At 51.1% G+C, this 20,619-nt stretch overlaps 1 protein-coding gene across 1 annotated transcript; it reads left to right on the forward strand.

Annotated features, from left to right (window-relative positions):
- The first annotated feature begins 213 nt into the window (after positions 1-213).
- Positions 214-19,979, forward strand: LHX2 (LIM homeobox 2). Its single transcript, XM_003785291.2, has 5 exons — positions 214-1,070; positions 2,552-2,754; positions 3,640-4,043; positions 9,537-9,742; positions 19,135-19,979. Exons 1-5 carry the CDS (start codon positions 951-953, stop codon positions 19,420-19,422), a joined length of 1,221 nt encoding a protein of 406 aa, XP_003785339.1. The 5' UTR covers positions 214-950; the 3' UTR covers positions 19,423-19,979.
- The last annotated feature ends 640 nt before the right edge of the window (positions 19,980-20,619 follow it).

Genomic DNA, 20,619 nt, shown 5'->3' on the forward strand with positions numbered 1-20,619 from the left:
TTCCTCCCCCTTGCCTCCTCCCTCCGGCCTCGCCCACCAGCTCCCACCATCTCGCCTCTGCTCTCCTCCTCTTAGCTCCCCTCCCTCTCGGGTCTCCCGCCTTCCCAGAGCACGCGCTGCAAGGGCCCGGGGCGCCGGGCGGCCAATGGCGCGGCGGCAGGACGTGATGTCAGGCGCGGCTGTAGAAAAGGCGCGGAGGCTTGCGCTGGCGCGGACTGCAGAGCCGGGGCTGGGCTCGGCGCGCGCTTGGAGAGCATTGCGCGCGGCTGGGCCCGCGGCCGGCGGCTCCTCCTCCCACTCTGCTCCTCCTCCTTTTTCTCCTCCTCCACCTCCTCCTCCGCCTCCTCCTCTTCTTCCTCCTCCTCCTCTTCAATTCTCCCGGTGGCTCGGCTCGGCTCGCTGGCTTCGGAGATACCCCTACTCTAGTCGCCGACTCAGCGCCCAAGAGGGTCGCTTTGGGCTGGGAGCGCACCCCAAGGAGGGGAGGGGTCCAGGCATCTGGGCCGCCGCGGGCATCTGGCTGCTTCTGGGTGAACCCCTAGCCGTCGCTGCCTCCGGCAGAGTTTGCGCCCCTGCTTTGCGCCCTGGGCGCCGAAGTCGAGCAGGCTATGCCCTCAGCGTGAAAGCGCCCGTGGCGGGCGCCGACCTCTGCCCTGGTCTCCCGCTCCTCGTCCCCCTCCCTCCGCTCGGTGCCCTTGTAACCCTGGCTTTGGCGCCGTTGCCCAGGCGCCCCGCGATGTAGCTGCCCCCGCGCCTCGGCTGGAGGCGTCCTGGCCCGCGGGCGCCCGGGGCCCGGAGCCCGGCCTGGGGGCGCAGCCGAGCTCGGGCGGGGCCGGGGCCGCGGTGGCTATGCACCGGGCCCGTTAGCGCCAGGAGCGCCAGGCAGCTGAGGCGGGGGGCAAGCCCTCCCTCGGAGGAGCCGCGCCCCCGGCCCCGCCGGTCCCGCCGCGATGCTGTTCCACAGTCTGTCGGGCCCCGAGGTGCACGGGGTCATCGACGAGATGGACCGCAGGGTCAAGAGCGAGGCTCCCGCCATCAGCTCCGCCATCGACCGCGGCGACACAGAGACGGTAGGCGCGCGACTGTGGGGTCCGGGCTTAGAGCTGGGACAGGGCCGGGCCAGTCGGCGCCTCCGCTTCCCAAAGTTTGGGGAGCGTCCTTCGTGCCGCACGGGACTGGGCGCGAGGGATCCTCAGACAGAATGCAAGGCCCTTAGCTCCGGGCTGGGGAAAGCCCGGCTGCTGGGGCGGAGAAGGAAAACAAGGTTGAAACCGAAAACTCCGAGGGTGGAGGAGATTGATTTTCCCGAAGTGGAAGCGAAGTCCCACCAGCAGCTCTCTTCTTACCTTGCCAGGCGCTGGCGTCTGCAGCTCCGAGCTCTGCTCCAGCGCTCGGCTTTGGGGGTTGCCCGCGGTGCTGGGGAAGGGTGAATGATCCGGGAGTACCGGGGCTTCGGCGGCCTTGGGCTGTCTTGCCTCCCAGCAAGCGGGGATCCCTTTCTCGCGCTGAGTCCGGGGCCCAAACCTTCAGGGCCAGCACTTTCGTTTATCGCCCCCAGTCGCTTTACCAGCCCAACTTGGCCAGGCCAGGGCTCGGAGTTCAGGCTCTGGCCTGGCTCTAGCGGAAGGAGACTTCATTCGGCCCTCTACACCTGGCTCCGCCGTCCCAGCCTCAAATAGCCAGTTCCTTGCTTAAGACATCCCCCGGGGCCAGACCAGCAGACGCTGCCCAACAGCGGGCCCAGAAGTGACCTTTACAGGCCCAGGCGGTGGGGAGCACGGGGTAAGCTGCTCTGCTCCAAGAGCAAGAGCGGCAGTCCCAGTGTCCTCTCGGCCTCTGAGCCCTTTTTCCTTGCCTAAACCTCTTCGACTTGTCAGTTTGGTTAGAGGAGGAGGATTTGGGTTGGACCTGTCCTGCACCCAGAGACTATGAGAGTGTCCCTATTCACTACTCATCATCTCCCAGGACCCAAGAGGGCCCCAGCCAATGTGGCAGAGGAGCCAGAAGTTGCCCCACTTGTCCTGGCCTAAACCTTTGGCCTAAGGATCCCAGAGATCGCTGGAGCTGGGGACCTGGAACTCTGCTGCCTCTCTGAAGAGAAGTCTGTGTAGAGGGTGACTTTTAATGGTCACCTTACCCCCTTTCCGATGCCCAGCCTGGTGGCTCCTTTAAGAAACAGTTTGTGGAAAGCTCTTGGAAGGCTTTACTGGAATCCCAGTCCTGGTCACTGTCCCTAAACATAGGCAGAGCATTTGGGGGGAAAGGGCAGCGGAGACAGAAACGAGGAGAAGTTAAGGCGGGAGAGCCATCTAGGCCAGGAGCCCAGCCTGGGCCTGGCTGGCTAGGGCAGGCAGGCCTAGGTTCTGAGTCGCCAGGAAATGGAAACGGGTCTTGGCGGGTGGGAGAAGCTTGTCGCATGCTGTGGCAGTTCCCTCTGAGTTCAGGGCAAGCCAGGGCCACGGAGGGGACGGCGGGTGCGGGTTTCTCAGCGGCAGTGGCCGGCTGAAGGCTGACGCAGGCACTGCGGTCTCCCGCCTCCCTCCCTTCGCAGACCATGCCGTCCATCAGCAGTGACCGCGCCGCGCTGTGCGCAGGCTGCGGGGGCAAGATATCGGACCGCTACTACCTGCTGGCGGTGGACAAGCAGTGGCACATGCGCTGCCTCAAGTGCTGCGAGTGCAAACTCAACCTGGAGTCGGAGCTCACCTGTTTCAGCAAGGACGGCAGCATCTACTGCAAGGAAGACTACTACAGGTAGCCCCCACCCAGGGTCCTGTGGCCTCTCAAGACCCTCCTGACATCTCAGGCACAGTCTTGCCCCTCTCCTTTTCCTCTAGTTCCAGGAGAAGTTTCACTATCCAGTGTTAATTGGGTAACAACCTTTTGAAGCAGCAGTTTGGGGAGCTCTTAGAAAGGTCTGCGAAGTGTGGGGACTAGAGAAAGGCAGAAGCTACCTTCCCTCTTTGCTTAGACCATAAGCTTGGGTTGGATTCCTTGTACCCTCTCTCTGAAGTTTCTTGAGCCAATCAGAGAGTATAGAAATGGGCATCTCCAAGCTTAGGCAGGCTAGGCTGGTATGGAGAAGAGCAGGAGGGAGAGCTGGGGGAATGGGAGTATTTCCGGGTCTTTGGGGAGATGGGACTGAAAGCCGGACAGGATTAAAGAACCGGAATTACTAATAGGCTCCAAGTTCTCTGTTTTGCTTTATTGCCGGGTTTAGGGTTAGGTTTTAGGATCTGTTTATATATTCTCTTTCTCTGTCTCTCATTTCTTGTTCTTTCCCTGTCTCTGTGTTTCTTCCAATTTATACAAATCTGTAGGATTCCCAGGCCTGGTTTGGAGGGCAGGGATAAAGGTGGGGAAGGGCTAACCCCCCCCCCCAAGGCTTTCCTAGGGTTTACTCAGGCTCTGGGTTAAGTAGAAGCCCTTATAGGCACGAAAATGGTTAGGGGAAGCTATATTTCAGGTTAGGACTAGGCCTGGGTCAAAATCTAGATTCCTTTCCCCTCATCCTCCAAACGAAGGCCAGATTGTCCTTCTTGAGGGGATTGCCCCCAGGGGCAACAGCGGCACCTGGAGGAGGAATGGGGGGTACCCAACCGTGTGTCCCCACAGCCCCTCCCTCCATGGTCTCTACAGGCGGTTCTCTGTGCAGCGCTGTGCCCGATGCCACCTGGGCATCTCGGCCTCGGAGATGGTGATGCGCGCTCGGGACTTGGTTTATCACCTCAATTGCTTCACGTGCACCACATGTAACAAGATGCTGACCACCGGCGACCACTTTGGCATGAAGGACAGCCTGGTCTACTGTCGCTTGCACTTCGAGGCGCTGCTGCAAGGAGAGTACCCAGCGCACTTCAACCATGCCGATGTGGCGGCGGCGGCGGCGGCAGCCGCTGCGGCCAAGAGCGCAGGGCTGGGCGCAGCGGGGGCTAACCCGCTGGGTCTTCCCTATTACAACGGTGTGGGCACTGTACAGAAGGGGCGGCCCAGGAAGCGCAAGAGCCCAGGTCCTGGGGCAGATCTGGCGGCCTACAACGCTGGTGAGTGCAAGGCGCGCGGAGCGCCCCCGTCGGGTTGGGGGAAGTGCGCGGCAGCCGCCACCAGGAGCCGGCGCGAATCTCACTCAGTGTGCTGGATCTACGGGGGATACTCTGGGCTTTAGCTTCCCCAGTCCTAAGCACCGGATGGCCTTGAAGAGGGATATTAGCCCCACGGGCTCTCGCCCTCGGCTGCTCCGGGAGGAAGAGGGTGCATTGGTCCTTTTGCTTTCTTGGGTGCTGGGCCTCGTCGCTGAGAAATTGTTTTTAGGAGGCAGCTTTTTGATTTGGGCCTTTTCCTCTGCTTTGCTGGGCAGAAAGTGCAGGAATAAAGGAAGGCGGCGCCAACACCAAACTCTGGGGGCTGCATGCCTGAGGGTGGGGAGCTGGGTCGACGAGGAGCAAGGCAGAGCGGCAGGGTCCCCAGAGGAAGGGCTGGCGTTGGCCGGGGGCGCTGAGCTTGGCCTGGCCTGCAGCTTGGTGGTGTGAATTGTCCCCAGGCCCTGGAGGAACTCCCGCTCCAGAGCCTTTTGAGTTAAGGATGCCGCTCCTCATGCCGCCTCGATCCTCCCTCAAGGCCAGGTCTCCGCTTTTCTGGGCTCTTTCCTCCGAGTTCCCCGGGTGAGGGCGGCGACCCTCGGAAGCTGGCGCCAGTGGTTGAGACCCGAGCAGGCCTGGCCTCGCGCAGGGGTGGGACAAGGGGTTCCTTTTGCATTTCTGGCATTTTGAACCCCAGTCTGTTCCGGCAGGAGCTCTGCCCCTCCCTGCTCAGGACAGCTGCAAAGGTTCTGAGGCCCCTCAAATTGAACCATCAACATCTGCCCAAAGTCTGCTCTCCGGAAAGGTTTATGACTCTGAGCTTCCGAACTAGAGTTTATTTGCAATTATTATTATCTTTCTTTCGTTTGCAACAGAATCGCATTCGCAGATTTTGTTTTCTTTCTCCTTTTCCCCTTAGTCTAATGCACAAGTGTGGGGGGGGGGCAAGACAAACTCAAGACTGTATGGAGAAAGTGGCTATAGGGAAAAATCATGGTTGTTTTGATCTTGGAGTCTGAGCTGACTAGGGATGGGAGTGGGAGGTGTGGGGGTATTCCCTGTTTGCTCCAACGAAATTGTTTGGTAGGGGATTGTGAGGTATGTGTCACTGTGTGCAGGGCAGGGAGGAAAATGCAGCCCCCAGTTTGGTAAATGGGTAAAGTGATGATAGGCCCGTTTGTGGCAGCGGATTTAAATTTTTTTGAAGGCACTACCACAGATGCTGCTCTGTAGAACTTCCATTCCTCATCTCCCATCAGCCCCCAAATAAAGACTAAACACAGTCCATGCTGTGTCCCCTCAAACCAAGCTATATCTGTTTATCAAATAGGGTCTGCTTCCTACTGGAAGCAGCCTACAGGACATGGCACTAGGGCACCTGGTGGTTGGGAGCAGTGTTGTTTTCCTGGGCACCCAGGTTCTGGGCCAGGTTTGGAATTGTGCAGAAAGAGGGAAGAAGGTGCAAGGATTTGTTTGTGCTTTTAGCTGCTCAGCCACAGCCTTCCTTAGCCAGATGCGGCTGGAGCTGAGTTTCAGGGGAGCTGGCACAAGACACCCCCCTCCAGCCATCTATTTTCTCTTTGACCCATCTCTTTTCTTTTTTTCCTTTCTGCTCTCTGGGTTCCCCGTCTCACTGTCTCCACATCGGTATCTGCCTCCCTGTTTCTCTGTTCCCGTGCGCACGTCTCTGGCCTTGCCCCGGGCTCCCAGTCCTGGGAGAACCCGTGTTGGTTGCGTCGGTAGCGGCTGTGCGGCTCACTCATTCGGGGTTCCTGAGACTAGGTTGGGAAAAGAGGGAGCCTCCCGGGCCTCTCCCAGCGCAGCCAAGCGTCCGCACGTCTGGCTTCCCCCCTCCCTCCCCTCCAGCACTGGCGGAAGAGAAGGCTGCAGTGTGAGCCGTGGGACAGCTAGCACTGGAAAGCGAGACCGTGGAAGGTGCAACCGTGGGCGGTGTGTGCGGGCAAATGTCTGTGTGCGTGTGTGTGCATGTTTCCGACTGTGAGGACACAGCTTGTTTGTGGAAGTGTCCCATTTCCAGGGGCCCAGCCACCCCGACCCCTTGCAAAGTTCCTCGCTCTGGGGACAGTCCCGCCGAGGAGAGGCGTCACCTCATTGAAGGGCAGTGAGCTGGGGCAGAGTGGGGAGGAGGCGCCGTCGGTGCGCCCAGCCCTTGGCTTCGGGAAGGGCAGCGGGCCGCAGGGTCGGAAAGTCCTTCCGGGGCGGGGGCGCAGCGGCCCTCCTCCCGCAGCCCCTCCGTTCCGAGCGCGCGGCCCGGGTGTCCGGCCGGGCGACGGAACTGAAACCTGCCCCCACCCCCGAGCGGGGCTGCCCCGGGCCGGGGGCTCTGCTACCGCAGCCGGAGCCCGCGCGGGGCCCAGGCCACGCACTTTGCGCCTGGGTTTGCGCGCCGCGGCCGCTGGAGTCCCGCGCGGACCGGCCGGACGCCCGGACGCCCGGGCCTCCCCAGCCCCAGCTTTTTGTGTGTGTGTGCCTGGCGGCGTAATTACTGATTTGATTCCAATCCATTATTTAGACAATTGAACCTACAATCTCGTCTTTAGTAAAATGAGGCGAAGTCAGATTTGATTACAGGTTCAGTCCCAGCGACAAGAGCTCGAAACCCGATGGGTTAATAACAGATCACGAGTAAATTATTCATGATTTTACGAGCTCTTTAGCTCCATTGAATCGGCCTAATTGAGAGGAAAAAAAAAAAAAAGGAGAGAGAAAGCCCGGGTCCTCCCCCTCCCCTCGGCCCCTCGCTCCTCCCCGGATCCGATCCTGGGGAATCTCGACCCGGCCCCCGGCCCTGGGGGCGGGAGTAAGGGGGTCTGGGGCGCCCGCCAAACGCTGGCCCGGCGGCCTCCGCCCCGCCACCCTCCCTCCCGGTGCAGCCCCCTGCTCCCGCCTCAGGCTGGCCTCGGCCTAGTTGCCTTGGGCCGGCTCCTTCCCTCCCTCCAAGCTGCTTCTTTCCTGTCCTTTTTCCTCCACTGTCTAGCCAGTAAAGGCTTCGGTAATGGCCTCCCCTGTAGGGACCCCAGCACCCTGAGCCCTAGAATTCAATTCTGTCCCCAGGACCCTCAACCGCACATTCTATGACTCGCTTCCCCCTTGGCTCTGTCTCTCCTCATTTCTTTCCGTCTTCATAGCTCTCTCCTCGCCCCCCTTCTCCTGTTCTCCACTGTTTTCTTTTCCTCAGTCTCTCCTCTTTTTTTCCTGACTCTGTCCATCTTCCCTCCCTACCCCCCTCTTTTCTCTTTCCATTCTCTTTCTACCTCTCTCTTTTTCTCCTTTCTCTGCCCTCTCTGTCTCCCTCTCCTGCACCACCTCCCCCCATCTAGGCGGCACTCAGGGCAAGTCCCTTGGGCTCACAGGGGCGCCGGGGTCCCCACGGAGCTCATTAACCGCAGCCAAGCCCAGACGGGAGCTGGGTGGAGGGATGGGCCTAGAGATCCCCGGTGGGGAGGCTTGCCCCACCCCCAGTGGAGCTGGGGACCGAGGGAAAGAAGAGGGTTGTTCACCTCGGATTCAGTGCAATTCCCGTGAATTGGGCTCAGAGTCATCCTCTGATCCTCTTTAAATTGCTGGATCCCTGTTCTTTGCTCTAGGTCCTCTCTACGGGAATGTGGGGGGCAAGGTTGGGGGACCCAGATGCTTGGGGAAAGGGGTCCTTGGGAGGTGTAACCCCTAGCTAACAGCTCCAAGGTTAAAGGCAAGATTTGTATCTTGCAAATTCTTTCTGCAAGGGGCTATTCTGTCTGCCTGGGCACAGGGAGGGGTGAGATACCCAGAGAACAACGAACAAACAACGGTACTTCCGAAGTAGGGTTGCCAGATAAAACGCAGACACTCAATTAAATTTGAATTTGGGGTAAATAATAAATACATTTTTGGTATAAATTTATCCTATGGAATATTTGAATTTTAGATAAACAGTAACATTTTTTAGTGTAAGTGTAATATTCAAATTTTAGATAAACAGCAAATTTTTAGTATAGGTGTATCTTATGTAGTATTTGGATTTTAGGTAAACAACAAACACATTTTTACTAGAGATATCCCATGATATACTAGAAATTTATTTGTTTATCTGAAATTCATATTTAACTGGCAACTTGTATTTTTATATGCTAAATTTGTCAACTCTATTATGGGCATGTGGTAGTGTATAAGATACCTTCCTAATGCCCTGTTTTTGGGGGGCTCAATTAGCATCTCCTATGAGGCTTTCCCTAAGGCTAGACCTTAAGTGCAGGATGGCTCTGGGTTTGATGAGGGAATCTCAGAAGGGATTCTGCATGTCCCTATTAGCTGCAAGATTGTGAACAACTTTTTGAGGCCTGAGATTTTCACTACATACCCCCTAACCCCATACCATTCTGTCATTGGCAGCCAAGCCTCAGTAGGGACCCTTCTGGATGGGGACAGGCTGCCTTCTCTTTTTGTGGTATAATTCAAGGAAACAGGTAGGACCAGTGTTGAATTTGGGCTCAGCAAGGTACTGGTGGTGTGGCCAGTACCTAGCACATTTCCCTTAATGTTCAACATCTCTAAAATAGGAATAGTAGTGGCCACCCCTCATAGTAATGTACAGTGACATCTGTAAAGCCAAAGGCATACCATAGTTGTCTAGTACATGTTAATTTCTTCCTCCAACTTATTTCCCATTGCAATTAGACCTCTGACACTCTGTGGGACTACCGCAAAGTGCTTATCTTGCCAGAGCCTCGTTTGCTCCATTGGTAAAACAGGGAAACCATCTTACAGGGCAGTGGTGAAGATTAAGCTACAGATGCGATTTCATACCTTCCAGCCCAGTGCCAGAGCCACAGGGGTCATTCTAGTACTTTTGAGTGTGGGAACTCATGAGGGTGAAATGAAAACGAGTCTGTTAGCAACTTCTAGGTGCGGGTACCAGACACTACAAGGGGAGCCTGAAGATTGCCTTGGGAAACAGGGAGAGTGCCAGCCCCAAGACGTGCTGCTGTGTCCACAGTCAAGTTAGTCCCTCATTCCCCTTCCTGAGCCTCAGTTTCAACATCTGCAAAAGTGGTGAAGTAACTCCTGGCTCACAGTGTTGTTTTAAGGACCCAATGACAGTGTTCATGTAGAGCCCTTTAGCATGCATCATCTGGAGTCTGGTCAGCCATCAACAAGTTGTATAATACTATTGTTGCTGTTGGCTTTGTTGTAACATGATGGCTCAGAATAGCTTTTGGATTCTCCCAGAACTGGGATTGAATTTTGCAGTTCTTAGCTGAGTGATCTTGGGTAGATCACTCCCTCCCAGCCTCAGTTTCTCCATCTATAAAATGGGGATAATGTCCCCATTTCAGCGTGGTGCCTGCATGCAGTGTGGTGATTAGGGGCAGAAACTTTTGGCGGCAGCCGGTGGACTGGTGTGAGTGTAGGGGGGCCGGTGAGAAGTTCACCTGCCCTTTCCCTTCTCCTCCCTAGCGCTGAGCTGCAATGAGAATGACGCAGAGCACCTGGACCGTGACCAGCCCTACCCGAGCAGCCAGAAGACAAAGCGCATGCGCACCTCCTTCAAGCACCACCAGCTTCGGACCATGAAGTCTTACTTTGCCATTAACCACAACCCCGACGCCAAGGACTTGAAGCAGCTCGCGCAAAAGACTGGCCTCACCAAGCGGGTCCTCCAGGTGAGCGGCTGGGGGTGGGTGTGCGGATGTCAGGGGCCGGTGCTGGCAGCAGGCGGGGGACCATGGAAGGACCTTCCACCCTCTGTCTGCTGTTGTCTTGCTTATTCTTTCTCCATCTCTTCAGTCTATCTCTAGCTGCATTCAGTCTTTTTTCCCTCCTAACTTTAGGTCTTTTTCCATTTTTTCCTCTCAGTTTTTCTGTTCCTCTATCCTCTTTGTCTCCACACTCTCTCTCTTATAAACAATTCCTGGTTATTTTTAAAAGTTCGAACTTTTCAGATAAATCTAGAGGCCCCACCGCGTCACTTCTGCTCTCAGGTACCTGGTGCTGACTCCTGCTCACTCACTGTAGTGTCTCTTCTTTCTGTCTGAATCATTCCTCTCTCTCTCCTTCTTTCTTTTGGCATCTCTCTAGATTTATCTTCTGTCTCCCAGAAACAAGATTTACTGGTGGGGGGTATGAGGGCAATTTCTTGGCTGCTTGATGGGCCTGTTTGTGGGGCCTTGGGAAGGTGGCTGGATGCCTGTGAAAATGAACAGAATTGCACTTGTATGTGAGGGCATTTTCTTCAAAGAGAGGATCCAGGACTTTCACCAGCTTTCCTTGCACCTGAAAAATATGTTAAGAACCTCTGGTCTAGGTGGTGTCCCAGGCTTTTGCAGGACCCAAACTTGTGGCAGAGCCTTGGGCCCAAAATTCTCAAACCTTCAGCTCTTCCTCTTTTTCATTTCATGGTCCTACACAGGTCACTTAACCCTTTGAGCCTCAGTTTTCTCCTATATGAAGTGGACACAAGAAATTTATACCACGGGGTTATTGGAGGATCCACTTAGAGTGTCTACTGGCGGTAGTGGACACCGAACATCTCAGTGGATGGTAGCTTGTAATAACATTAGCTAGATTAATTAGTTGGCATTATTAACTAGTATGAACAATTATTCTACTAATCTGTACAGAGTTAAGGCAGGAGAATACCTCTGTTTATAGCAAGTTTAACCAGTTTATTCTTCAGGACGTGTGCTTGTAGTGATAGCGATGGAAATTTTTACGTAAGAAAACCAAGGGATGAAGTGACCTGACATGGTCTCACAGCAGCAGGGGAGGTACAGGGATTCGGGTCTAGGCCAGCCCGACCCACCATCCGGCCCCAGATCTCAGAGACAGAGGCCTGGGAGGTGACATGCAGTGAGGGAGGTGTGGGCAGCCGCCCTGAGGAAGTTCCTGTGAGTCTGGGAAGGTGGGGAAAGGCCTTCTGTGGAGTGAGTTGGGGCTATAAGGTGGGCGTACAGATGCCCTGGAAGCTGGGAGCCCTGGCCCCAGGCTATCTTGGTACTGCAGCCAGCGCTGCCCTTGGCGAGGGCAGAGCCCGCAGCGGCCGCTCGGAGGACCGGGTGACGTAGCCGTTGGAAGCGAGGGGAGGCCAATGGGATGCCGATGCGCCTCTTTGGGCCCGCCCCTCCCGCTCCTGCGTTTGCGGGCTGCTTTTAGTTCCAGGGGCCTGAGCTTCTGAGGAGGTGGAGGTCATTGCTGAGCCCATCTGGGGTCTCTGGTCCCCCACGTCTGTTTTCTTCAGACTTTACCTTCTTGGGGTTGGATTGGGCACCCTCCTTGGCACCCCCTCCCTTTACCCCTGGATGAGTTCTGACTGAGGACTCAGGTCTCTTGCCTTCTCTGTGGTCAGTAGATGCCCTATCGAATGGGAACGGATGCCATGGGTATGAAGCTGGGCAGAGCTGGGTTCAGTGGCTGTGCGTTTTGAACAAGTCAGTTACTATCTCTGAGCCATAGATTTCTCATCTGTGAAAAGGGAACCATTAGGGCATATACCTCTCCCAGTTATCCAGATTAGATGAGATAAAGAGGAAGCACCTATAGTTGAGTGACTGTCAGTGAACTGCCAGCCTCTGCTGGCCTTGGTGATGCAGGAGGTTGGTTCCTTCACTTAGGAACAATTTTTCAGGATCGTTATCTCTCCTTCTCTTATCAGATTAAATATCTATTGGCACCAGACCCCTGAGGCCCCAGATATGAATAAATCATAGTCCTGGCCCTGAAGAAATACACCTATTAGGCATAAAGGCGGACCTACATACAGGCAGCTTCCTTTCTTGGGGTTAGGTTGGGCACTCTCCTTGGCACCCCCTCCCTTCACCCCTGGATGAATTCCAACTAAGGACTCAGGTCTCTGCCTTCTCTCTGGTCCGTAGATGTCCTATGGACAGGGAACAGATGCCATGGGTATGAAGTGTGACCAGTTGGGGGAGATACTGAGGGAGCCCAGAGAAGGGACCAACCACCCTTTACGCCAGGCATCACAAATTCCTCTTCCTCCAATGTACAGATGAGAACAGTCCCAAAAGATTTCCACTTGCTCACAGTCACACTTTGCTGGCAAATTGCAGAGGTGGATCCAAATCCTGGCTTGTCTGATCTTTCTACTCTGAGCCAACCCAGCACTGACTGTCTCTAAGAGTATCACTTAGGCTCTGTATGTCAGGGTTGGGTCATGATGTTCTTCCTTTTTCCCAGACCTCCAAATCTCCCACACAAATCCTTAATATTCCCCAACAGCACACCTTTTCATGATTATGTAGCAGTTTACAGAGCATTATCTTTCCAGCCGCTAGTCTTTTTTTACCTTAACGTTCTGCCCATTTCTCAGATGAGATGCTTAAGACCTAGTAAAATGATGTGATTTGCTTCAGTTGCAGAAGACAGGCATCCATAGGGTAGGACTTTCTTCGGGATGCCCTGAGTGCTGATGGGACATCTGGAGGATATAGGATGGGAGCATTTTGGGCAAGGCAGGTGGTGGTGATATGGCTTTGGAATGTAACAGACTGGTTCTAATCCTCTCTGCCTTATCAGCAGTATGATTTGGATGCTTTAATCCCTTCTCCCTGAATCTGAATTTTTCTCTGTGAAATGGGGATAATAATAGCTATGGCTCCTGCTAGCACATAGTAGGTGTTCATTAAACAGTCCCACGTGGCTTAGCTACACCAGCTTAATGGTCCAAGGCCTTGGGTGTTATGTTTTCCTCCCCAAAGTTGAAGTGCACCTCAACCCTTCAGAGACAGGCTGCAGGGCAGGCCTGAAATTGAGCTATGTTCCCAGAAATGGGTACTGTGTAGTCAGTGTGTGAATGTGTATGGGGGTGTTCTAGGCTATTACTGAGCTTGTAATGCATGAGCACCACAAACATGGGAGACCTGGGATTCGACATCCCTGTTGAATTTGGTTGGCTGATGAGAGATCTAAACTCAGCTCTCCCACTTACTCACTGAACAGTCCTGGAATGAGTGACTTAATCTTTGTGAGCCTCAGCTGTAAAAAGAGGCTGACATTACTTACCTTTACTGGGTAGTTGCACAGAATAAATGAGTGGCACAAAGTGTAATGTACAAAGTCTGTATTAGGGACTCACTGCATGCTAATCTCACACACACATTTACACAGCACAGTTCAGTCTACCAGTTTCGTTTGTACATGTTACAGATGTGATTATCTTCATTTTGCAGATGAGGAAACTGAGGTTACAAGAGTCTAGGAGTGTTGCCCTGAGTCTCACAGTTAATAAGTGAGGAAGCCAGGAGTCAAGATTGGTCTAATTCCAAAGTTCTTTCCAATATCACACAATGTAGGAATTGTGATTTTTATACTCCTCAGATCCAGCTGCAGAAGGTAGCAGTGCAGTGGGAGAGAAGGGAAGGTGTAGGCGATTGATTCCATGTCTTGGTGGGAAAGCAGAAGCCTGTAGTAAAGCTCTCATGACCCTCATAGAAGGTACGCAAATTTGTTGCCATCACCAGCATGACAACCACGTGTACTCATGCTCCATTGGTGGGCAGGGTGACTAGGAGACAATGGCCCCTTGGACAGAAGTGTGGAGATCATTCCTCAGTGCATAGATGCCCTGGGCTACAGGAAAGGGATAAATAGCTGAATGACTTGGGTGGGTGAAGGTCTCCTGCTGGGTTCCCAGCATGACTTTGTAAGTAAATACATTTTAACCACCAACAGTTTAAAAAACATTCTTCAGGAGACTGGTTAGTTGCCATTAACCTGTGCAAGAATCCAGGAAATAGAACCCTAGCTTCCTGTGGCCACTCACTTATTAGACAAATACACTGACCTGCCATGTATAAGGTGGGGCTGAGGCTCTGAGGATTCAGTGGAGAATAAGACAGTGAGTGAACAAGACCCCATTGGAACATACAACTGAGAGGATATGAGGTAGGGTCTAAACACTTGAAGTGGTGTTAAGATTAATCTGTTTATTTTTATGCATGTTTGAAATACTTCATAGTATTTGAATATATAATACCTATAATATAATGCATATATAATAAATGATCCTAGGACCAAATAAGTTTGTGAAATGAGAAAGATTAATTGTCTTTCTCTTGGAGGTCAGAGTATATTAACATTAATGCAGACCCTGAGAAATCTTGAAGAGATTCAGTGTGTCATCTAACATTTTCCCAATTTTATTTAGTCATAAACTCTTACTTAACTCTTATTTTGAATTTTTATTTTATTTCAAAAAATAAAATAAAATTGAAGAAGTGCTAGCAAAGAGTAAAGGGTACAAGGAGAGTGTGTAAGAGAGAGACCTGATCTCCTAAAGGAGGTAGTTAGGGAAAGTTTCCCTGAGAAGGAGGTGAGGTTTAAGCTAGGGTACGTTTCTTCATTTCTTTGAGCCTCAGTTTACCCATCTGTAAAATGGTCACTGTCTTGCCTGTTGTTTGCACAGGGGTGTGGACAGTGTCCGATCTAGTCATGGACAGTCTAAGCTATATGGAGTTTCACAAATGATCTGGCCTGAATCTCTCATTTCAGAGGAGAGGAAACAGAGCCCCAGAGAGGTACAGTGACATTCCCAAGGCCCCACAGCAAAATAGTTGCAGGCCAGGACTTGAACTAAGGGTTCTAGACTCCTAGTTTTTTTGCTTATTTTTGGTTCTTTAAAAGATACGTTAACAAGGTTTGTAAAATAATAGAACTACCATACAGACAGATTAGAAAAAACAGGAAAATTAGAAAAAGAAAACTCTTACCTATATTAGAACACAGGAACCTGATAATTCAAAGGTGTGGTTTAGAGATAGGGTATGGACCCAGCCTGCCAGGATTCACATCTCAGGTCCACCTCTTATTGGCTGGCCTCAGTCTCCATGCCTGTAAACTAGTAATAATATTAGTATCTACTTCATAGTATTATTATAAAGACTAAAAGAGTTAACAGGTAAAATGTTTTCAGCTTTGCTTTGAAAATGCCTGGCACCTAGTGAGTAAATAATATTCATCACTATTATTTTCATTATGAAGTTGTAATACCAGAGTACATAGTTTTTTGTTCTTTTTTACATAAGTCAGCATAAGACATCTTCCCTGTGGCTTCATGAAATGGCTGGGTCCTCATTTCGGCTTGCTCTTTCTGGTTGGACACTGGATACCGCTGTTAGATTGATGTTATAAAAAATACCATCGTGGACACTTTTGGGCATGAAGCTTTCATCTTCTGGCTGATTTCCTTAGTGTCCTGGGAGAGGATTTGCTGGGCCACAGTGAGTTTCCCACTGGCCCTTCTGGCCTTCTTGATGAAAGAGTTCTGGAGAAGAGGATTTGCAAAGCCAAACACAGCTTGCGGGACCTGTTGGTACCTAACGAGGGGCAATGTACACATCTGCATCCCCCCAGGACTCCTTGGGGGATCCACTGTGCTCTAGGCTGAGACACTTAGGAACTGGCATTAATTATGTCCTGATGAGTCTATGCCTGAACTTAGACTGGTTGTCCCACATACGCAACTCCAGAGAGGTTGGAGCAGGAAGAGAGAGAGCTGTCAGTTGAAGAAGGTGGATGGGTGGGACAGATCCTTGCCTTGTTCTTGTGGCTGCCTAGAAGTCCAGCCTGTTAGAGCCCTAAGAGGTCATAGAGATCACGTGGTATAGTCTTAACACTGTTGTGCAAGTGGTAGGCAGGCCCAGACTTTAGGGTCTACTCAGGGTTACCTGGCTAGTCATTGGTGGGACTTCATCCAGAGCTCTTTCCCCTGCCATGTGGTGCTTCTCTGTTTATTAACTTAATTGTTCATTCATTCATTTGCTGCCTCATTCAGGATCATGTGGTAGGAAGAGCATGAACTTGGTTTTTCTTTTTAAAGAGACAGGGTCTTACTCTCTCTCCCTGGCTAGAATGCAGGGGTGTGATCATAGCTCACTGTAACCTGGACTAAAGCAATCCTTCTGCTTTAGACTCCCAAGTAGTTAGGACTACAGGAATAATTTTTTAATTTTTTTTATAGAGAAAAGATCTCATTATGTTGCCCAGGCTGGTCTCAAATTCCTAGCCTCAAGTAGTCCCCCTGCATTGGCCTCCCAAAGTGCTAGGATTATAGGCATAAGCTATATGCCTAACGTCCAGCCTGAGCATGGACATTTTATGACAAATGATCTTAGATTCTAGTCTCAGTTTGTCCTCTGTTTGATCTTTGGTGAGTGACTTCACCTCTCTGAGCCTCTCTGGTTATTTAATCTATACAACGGGGATAATAATGGAACCCACCTATCCCCCTAAGCTTATCACAGGACTGACCAGTGACAGTGTATGTTAGAGGATGACGTGGTACCTGGATCATAGTTGAGGGATGTACTTGCCAGTTGTTATTGTTGACTCAACACAGATTACTGATTCTTAACCTTTGTCAGGCTCTGTGATATCCTCATGAAGATGGCATAGACAGGGTTCTTGCCCCCAACAACCTCACAGAAGGGGCTTTTTTAAATACCTGGGAGAGAGTCTGGTGAAGCTCTGCCTTAAGGTGAAAAAATAAGCCCAATGACTGGGTGTGGTGGCTCATACCTCTAATCCTAGCATGCTGGAGGCTGAGGTTGGAGGATCACTCAAGCTCAGTCTGGAGTTTGGGACCAGCCTGAGCAAGAGTGATATCCTACCTCTACTAAAAATAGAAAAAAAAAATTAAGCAGGCATGATGGTGGGTTCCTGTAGTCCCATCTACTCAGGAGGCTGAGGCAGAAGGATTGGTTGAGCCCAGAAGTTTAAGGTTGCTGTGAGCTAGGCCAACACTGGTGGCATAGTAGCCTGGGTGACAGAGACTCTGTTTCAAACAAACAAACAAACAAAAACCCTGCACACACAATGAAAAAATAAACTCAATATACAACAGTAGAATAGCCTGGCTTTTAGTTAAGTTGTTGAATTTTGCATCCACTAGATTCCCAGTGCCTTAGATCTGGTAAAGCAGAGAAGGAGGATGGTGTTATTGTTTATGAACCCACTGTTGGGGCAACGTCTGAGAAGTAGCAGCCAGCAGCTAAGCAGTCCAAGCCCTTCCTGAGGTTTGGGGGCCCCTGATGGATGAGCAAATAAGCAGTGAGCAAAGCACCACCCCGTGACTCCCTGTTCCAAGCTGCTGCTTGGAGTCAAACACATAGGCGGGCTCACAGCTCACACACATACAAGCCAAGACAGTGGCAATGGAGTGGCATCAGGGCTTGGGCCTTCTTATCCTCAATCTGCATGTGACTTCGAAGAAGTCACTTCTCTATGAGGAGCTCTAAGGGCTTTTCCCGCCTGTCTTCTCCATTATCCATTCCCTAAACCACAGGCACACACATTGTCTCACCCCTGCACATTTCTGTAGGCTGGGTAGGGAAGGAGCTCCTACCCCAAGAAGAGCATATCAAAGGTGGTCTTAGAAGCACTATACTTGTTGTAAGCCTCTAGAAGGGCTGATTGGCTTCCTTTGGGCAGAGAGCCAGGAAAAATGTGCTTTCTTCCTGGGAAGATCTGTGTCTGAGGACGGTGCATAGTTTCCCCACTTTACAGGGTCCACGTCCCCCTCCATACTCCAAGGCTTTTGCAAATGTGCTTTTAATTGAACCCAAATTGTTAGGTCACCAGAAAGGGGGTTTTGAGGCCACAGGCCCTTGTGACCGGGTGGTCCTAAGGGGAGTGTGAAGCCAAGACTTGGCCCTTCCCACCCTGGCATGAGACACTGGGAAGACAGGCAGATATAGGCACATCTGGAAATATGCAACTGGACACCCCAGAATCTGTAGAATTCCCCAAGGCCTTTTGTTTTATAGGGAGGCTTCTGGCGGGTGTTTCCCGCACGCAAAGGGAAGTGAAGGGGCCCTGCCTTCCAAGCTTTTTTCTTTGGTACCCCTACAGTGGCTTGGCTTGCTGGGCCTTTCCCGAAGTACCCCATGGACCTCTGGGTACAGTGGGGTCTCTGTGTTTCTGCAGTGAGATGGGTGGGTGCACTTGGGGGGGCGGCTATGTAAATGACTTTATGTTTGTTCTCCTGAATGTGTATAGGCATGTGTGCAAAGGTAGGGGTGTGGATGTGTGCAAATGTTTGTGCCATGGAAAAAATGAAAGTAAGCCCATATTCTCTCTTTGACATTCTTTTCACATCATGCTCACTTCCAAGTCTGTGCCTGGCCCCACCGGATGCGGGGATGTGGCAGGCTGGGAGAGGGAATCTGCTTGTTGAAACCTCCCGGGCCTCTCTTTAATCTGGCAGCTGTTTCCACTCTGCCCACCTCTGCCCGGAGACCCAGCAGCCTGGGATGCCTGGTGGCTTCTCCAGCTGATGGTGGGGAATAGGATCAGTGTCTTTTTCTTCCTTCTAGTTACTTGTTATAATTGCTCAATTCCCAAGTGTTTTTTATACCATCCTTGTATTTCCCAGATTTACCGACTATGAAATATTTAAAAAATTGTACCAATAAGAATGTGTGGGATCTATTGTCTACTGAAAGGTGACGACCAAGAAAAAAAAAGTCTCAAACAACCATGGTGAAAAATCAAGATTTGTCTGGGGTGTGTGTGTGTGTGTTTGATGTGTCCAATAGAAATGCAACGTGAACCAAACATGTAACTTTAAATTTTCTGGTAGCCACATTGAAGAAGTAAAAAGAAAAATTAATTTTCATAATATATTTTGCTTAACCCACTGTAGCTAAACTATTATCATTTTGATGTGAAATCAATATACAAATTACCATGGAGACTGTTTTTTTCATTCTGAACCTTCAAATCTGTTGTGTGTTTTCACCTGCAGACCAGTAGCGTTTGGGACTGGTGCCCTTTTGAGCACACATGTGGCAAATGGCTATGATATTGGAGACCACAGCTCAGCTCTGGAGCCCCCTCACAGAAAGAGAAACCCCTATTAGAAAAAGTACAATTCTTATTATTAAGAGAGAAATAGTGACAGTCTGATGTTTGGACCCCTCTTAGCAAAAAGTCGGCTTAGCCTCTCCCAGAAAGAACAGAGCACAGAGTTAAGCAGTCAGTCGGCCAGGAAGGCTCTGCCCGCTTTTCCCTAACCAGCCCCTCCCTGTTGTCCCTGCTGCAGGTCTGGTTTCAGAACGCCCGAGCCAAGTTCAGGCGCAACCTCTTACGGCAGGAAAACACTGGCGTGGACAAGTCGGCGGACACAGCGCTGCAGACTGGGACGCCATCAGGCCCAGCCTCCGAGCTCTCCAATGCCTCGCTCAGCCCCTCCAGCACGCCCACCACCCTCACAGACTTGACTAGCCCCACCCTGCCGACTGTGACGTCCGTCTTAACTTCTGTGCCTGGCAACCTGGAGGGCCATGAGCCTCACAGCCCCTCACAAACGACTCTTACCAACCTTTTCTAATGACTCGCGCCCCCTTCCCGCCCCACAATTTCTTTAAAAAAGAAATTATCTTTAGTTGAATTCCAAGTGTATTTTAAAATAGAGGCTTTGAGCAACTAACTAACCACATTTTAGGATCTTGCCTGGAAACAGAGGAAAAAAAAAATAATTGCGTGTCAGGCTAATGCAGCGGTGTGGACTGAGGAAGTACTTGGAAGATCTATCTGCAACACAACATTTGTGTCACTGTACAGTTTTGTGGACTGAGCGAGGAAAAACAACAAAATAATTTAAGTTGGCTAGAGCTTCTGTATTTTCAAAGACTGCCACGTGCCTTAGGAATACTGTTTTATCTCCATACTTTGGATGACTCGTTCATTTTTCTCTCCCTCTTTTTCTCTCTGTATATTTATGACCAGAGCAAAAATGTAAAAAACAAAAAACAACAAAAAAAAGTTTGTTACTTTGAATAGTCCTAAAAAGAAAAAAAAAGGAAAAAAAAAAGGAAAAATCAAACCCCCTCCAACGGTCGCTTTGTTGTTTTAGAATTTTAAGGTGGAAGTCTGTTCGAATATCAGAATTTGTAAAATCTAACCAGTAATAAAACCACTTATCGAAACTACTTGGTGCTCCCGCCATTTAGTCGGGTATGAAATTCATGAGAATTAAATTTATTGAAGCCCAGAGGTGAATTCTAAGGTCTTATTTATCAAATATGGGTAGGGCCCCTTTTCTCATGCTGGGCTTTGGTCTGGTTGTTGGTATCCAGAGGCAGAGAGACAGTCCCTGCTCTCAACGAATCCAGAATGGTGACAGAGACAGACAAGAGAGATACTTGGCATGGTGTGATATGAGCTCAAGTGGAAGATATGAAAATTGTATCATTCATTCATTCATTCCTTTATTTTCTCAAATACTTAATAAGCATGATTGTTAGATGCTTGCAATCTAGAGGTCAAAGGCTCTCACACCTGTCTTTTCTGCTCCTGGCTGCATCAGAAGTTGTGTCAGGCATTCAGGGAGTCCCTCCTAGGAAACCTGTAGCTTTTCCCTGCAAGAGAATAAATGCTGTCACCAAAGGGCAGCTTAAGCTCCAGTTCTCCTAAGGACACAAAATTTTAAAATCTCCCAAGAGGGCAAAAGCAAATATACTTGGTTCCTTTACTAAAGCTTCAGGGACCCTCAGGAAAATCAAGGAACCCAGAGAAAAAACACACT

The sequence above is a fragment of the Otolemur garnettii genome, unplaced genomic scaffold (genome assembly GCF_000181295.1).
Source record: "Otolemur garnettii isolate 467f Iridium unplaced genomic scaffold, OtoGar3 scaffold00014, whole genome shotgun sequence".
Taxonomy (NCBI): Eukaryota; Metazoa; Chordata; class Mammalia; order Primates; family Galagidae; genus Otolemur; species Otolemur garnettii.